The 4,424-nt window shown below is 37.4% G+C and overlaps 1 protein-coding gene across 4 annotated transcripts in view; it reads right to left on the bottom strand.

Moving 5' to 3' along the window:
- The window catches only part of LOC135100453 (THO complex subunit 5 homolog), a 105,855-nt gene extending 101,649 nt beyond the window's left edge, over window positions 1-4,206 (bottom strand). Inside the window, exons 1-2 of one of the 4 annotated variants that reach the window (XR_010268714.1) lie at window positions 3,774-4,160; window positions 1,143-1,280 (exon numbers count right to left, since the gene is read on the bottom strand). Coding sequence is in view for 3 of the 4 variants with exons in the window: in XM_064003362.1 (XP_063859432.1) it covers window positions 1,143-1,280; window positions 3,774-3,929 (294 nt within the window). In the remaining variant the exon portion in view is untranslated. Of the gene's footprint in view, window positions 1-1,142; window positions 1,281-3,773 lie in introns of all 4 variants that reach the window. The other 3 variants (XM_064003362.1, XM_064003364.1, XM_064003363.1) reach the window with 3 other exon arrangements.
- Between the last annotated feature and the right edge of the window lie 218 nt (window positions 4,207-4,424).

Here is a 4,424-nt window from a genome sequence, read left to right as displayed (position 1 = left end):
TAATATTTAAGAAAAACTGACGTATCTTCAAAAGTGACTTGACTTGAAACAACTTAAGACAAGGTATTAGTGTGTGTGTGTGTGTGTGTGTGTGTGTGTGTGTGTGTGTGTGTGTGTGTGTGTGTGTGTGTGTGTGTGTGTGTGTGCATATATATATATATATATATATATATATATATATACAGTGCAACCTCAATTACCAAATGTCTGCCTTTTCAAACAAATCGGTTTTCAAACAAAATTTTGAACTCATTATTGCTTCGGTTACAATACCACAATTCAGTTCTACAACAAAGTTATTTGATTTTAAATATTAAAAGACATAACAAAAGCTGCTGTCTATTACTAATTTATATTTCTATAAATATTTATTTTGTATTTATATATTTGGAGGAGACAGTAATTTAATCTTTAAAATATGATAAATGTGATCCTTTTTTTTTTATGTAGGAGGGACACTGGCCAAGGGCAACAAAAATCCAATAAAAGAAAAAAAAAAAGAAAAAGCCCACTGAGATGCCAGTCCCAGAAAAGGGTCCAAAGCAGTAGTCAAAAATTGAAGGATAAGTGTCTTGAAACCTCCCTCTTGAAGGAATTCGAGAGGAGGCCTCAATGGAAACAAACAGTTTTTAGCACTCAGGAGTAATACGAAGCCACCTGTGGCTCTCTCGATGACCCCCAATGCCATCACTAATGCACAACTGCATTCTTCCAGAAGCTTTTCCCAGCAGCAAGATGTCAAAATGATCACCTTCATTTTGGCAGTAAGTGGATTGCTCCCTCACTAGATCGGTCTAAACAGTATCTTCTAATGAGTTCTGTGTCACTAAGTTCATTCAATATATCTTTTCTCGACAAATATTTGTGAGCTGAAGATATTGTGAAACAGCCATCTTGGTTGTGGGAGCATCTGTCATAAGCTGGTAAGACAGGGTAGACTAGTGTCTGGGAACAGATTAATCTGTTTTACATTGATTCCTATAGCAAAAATAGTTTTGATTTTTATCATTTCAGATTTTGAATGACAGTTTGAGAACTGAGGTTCCACTGTGTGTGTGTGTACATATATGTATCTGAAAACAACAATGTTCCAGAGATCACATCTGTAAAACATTTTGAAGCATTCAACAGAAAACACTGACCTGCTCAGGACGGTCTTGTTTCAGCTTCAGGATCTCCTTCATTGTTGTTCGAACATGACTGATGATGGAGGCCACAAGACGCTGATCCTCCTCCTCTGTCCGGCTGTGCGCTTCAGATGCTTCATGCTCTAAACTGGCCTGTAAAAGTTCAATACTATTAATGTTAAGATTGGTCAGAAACATTCATTCAGACTCCAAACTATAAAATGACATGAAAGAATACTTCTACTGTTCATCTTCCATACTGACTAGTGTAATTTCACCACTACAGCACTTCACCACTAATACAATAACAGGAGAGAGAGAGAGAGAGAGAGAGAGAGAGAGAGAGAGAGAGAGAGAGAGAGAGAGAGAGAGAGAGAGAGAGAGAGAGAGAGAGAGAGAGAGAGAGAGAGAGAGAGAGAGAGAGAGAGAGAGAGAGATAATCTTTACATCAATGTTTTTGCAAGGCCTTCAAAATCACTTTAATGAGTAAAGACAAAAAGTCGGTAAGCTTTCTGCAGTAATCCTTGTCAACCCCATGTGCCAAGATGTCTATGGTAAATCCACTTGGTAAAACCACTTTCTGTAATGGTCTGGTAAGTGATGAGAATTAATCAAGTATGCAATATCCAGACAAATAAAACTTCCAGTAACACCGTAGTATAATTACTACTTCTGTCTTTACCTGGTATCTGAGGAACTAAGGACCTACCTTTGTATTTATTGTGTGGTTCTTCAAGTCTTATTATGAAAAAAATGTAATGAAAAATACAGTGGAAAGCCATCTACATTTATCACAAAGCTAGAGACCTTGAAATCAACCCAGCATGGCACTGTCCCAGAGTCCTGCCATAAGTACCTACATCTCAATACAATAAGCTACTCTGTTGCCAGTAAATAGTAAACTCCATGTTATTACTACCATTATTTCAGCAAATGCTACTATTTTTAATGCTTTTAAGGGAATTAATTTTTTTTTTAAAGTTTACTGTTGACAAAATTGATAACTCGGCTACATTTTCTCCTAAAAGTCATTACTGACACTGGAAATTACACACACATTTTTAACAACACTGCACACTACCATGTCCATGTCTTAAGATTTATAAATGAAAATAAATAGAAATAGTATATCAATGTTTGACATTTGGATGTTATATATACACAGAACAAGCATGAATATACAATGTTTCTCAATTTTGATGATGCCAGCTTTAACAAAGAAAAGTGGAATCTTCTGAGTTTTTACTGCCACTTAGCTCAGGTTTAGCTAATAGGCTGAAGTGTGCAAATGTATTTTTATAATTAAAACACTTATCATGTGTGTTTAAATAACAATGGAGATACATTTTAAGCAAGAGGACATAAAAAACATATCAAATACAAGCAATCATACTCTATGACTGAAAAAGCAAGAATGAACCTAAATTTCCCCACAAGACCAGGAAAATGTTTGTTCAAAACAATAAACATATAAGCTTTGAGGTGAGCAAACAAATGTTATTGTTGTACAGTTAGGATTGCTACAATGTGCACAGGGCATCCTAAGTTGTGCTCACACCATAGAAAAAACAGTAAAAACATGCCCTTTGGAAAAAATCAAAATGTAAACAGGATCAAGAGTTGAGAATATTTCTTCCCCAAATTTCACCAAATATTCACTGTATTGAAGACTACACACTACATATATAAGCAACAGTACATTTCATCAAAGGACCATGAGTTTACTTACCTAAGATACCTCATCAACACCCATGACAAATATAAACAAATAACAATGGTCAGGTTACGTTAGGGTAGGTCAGGTTAGGTTAGAGTACGTTACATTAGGTCAGGTCGTCAGGTCAGGTTAGGCCACATTAAATCAAGTTAGTAGTGTTATTTGGTCCTACTGTAAAATTTCACCATAGTTACTTCTCCTGATCTTAAACATTTAACTGTTCAAGTAGCAAATTACACTAAATATAGCAGATACAGCCAGAGAGGTAGCAAATTGTTGGTAATGCTGCTCACACACAGCAATGCTCGCGGTCACCACCGCTGCCGCCAAAGGTTTATATCTTTTCATTGATTTCCTGATGTGATTTTCTTGGATTCCTGCCACTTCTACAAAGCACATTCCTCAATTTAATGTTCCCCCACCCAAAAACCCTAATTTCCCATAGGTCCCCCAAGATCATTGAGAACAAGAGGTAGAGGCATAACTTGAAAACTGGACATTTGTGACAGAAAAGAGGTAGAAAATAAATTAATTCACTACATATATCACTAGACAAACATAAGGCACATCAAAAAATCGTTGGTTAGGCGAAAATGAAAACTGATCATACTAATTTGCAATACATGTATATGGGATCTAAAATACCCAGCACGAGGAGCTCTAGCCAATGAAAACGAAAGTGGAAGCGAATATGTCATGATTCTGGAATAATACCCCGAGGTCTTCCTCCAGGGGAAAAACAACTTTCCAGAACTGACCGGCCAACTTATTTTGCTAATTATCACCCTCTACATCCTTACTTATTTTAATGGGATGTTCTCCTCAGTGCCTCCTTAAATTTCTACCATCATTACCTATTAGCCTACACTGCAGGCTGGCACTCCACAGGATAGTTCCCTAAATATTTATCACCTGGTAATATGTCTCACCTGAAAAGTGTCTCCTACTACTGCCTTCTCCTTGGCGGTGGTGCGGGAGTCTCCCTCCGTCCCTCCCGTGCTCTTCTTGGCTCCCTCGCCTTCATTCTTGCGTCTTCGCTTAGCATCACGACTCCCTGTCTCCCCGTCTTCCTCCCCACGACCCATTGCAGCACTCTATACAAAATCTTCGAACAAGTAACACCGCCACAACACTCCCGTCTCGCCGCTTCTTCTTTAGGGACTTGATGTATAAATAAACATTGCTGCTGTATTCGTTATTCATATTATACATTTTTTCCAACGCACCCTTGAATAGATAGTTTATCACAGAAAATACATTTTTTTATGCTGATTCATTCAAGGAACATGTTAAAAGCTGAAAAAATATATCTCACACCATAATCATGACGTAATCAAAGCCACTTTTTCGGAGCCGATGTTGTTGTCACCGGTTAAGACTATGAATGTCTACATACACGTTCAAGAATGAGCAGGGTTGAATTTAAAATAAATAAATAAATAGAATAAAAGATCGATTTATTTTAGGCGTTTTTTTCAGTCCTCGCAAGGGCATAGAATTTTAGTTCCTCGGACTTCCGCCCACTTGACCACTGAAGTTGCCTGGCGTGCTGCCCAAGGAAAAAAAGTGCCGTACAGTCC

The sequence above is a fragment of the Scylla paramamosain genome, chromosome 5 (assembly GCF_035594125.1).
Source record: "Scylla paramamosain isolate STU-SP2022 chromosome 5, ASM3559412v1, whole genome shotgun sequence".
NCBI classification, from domain to species: Eukaryota; Metazoa; Arthropoda; class Malacostraca; order Decapoda; family Portunidae; genus Scylla; species Scylla paramamosain.
This window is presented reverse-complemented; position numbering and strand designations above follow the sequence as displayed.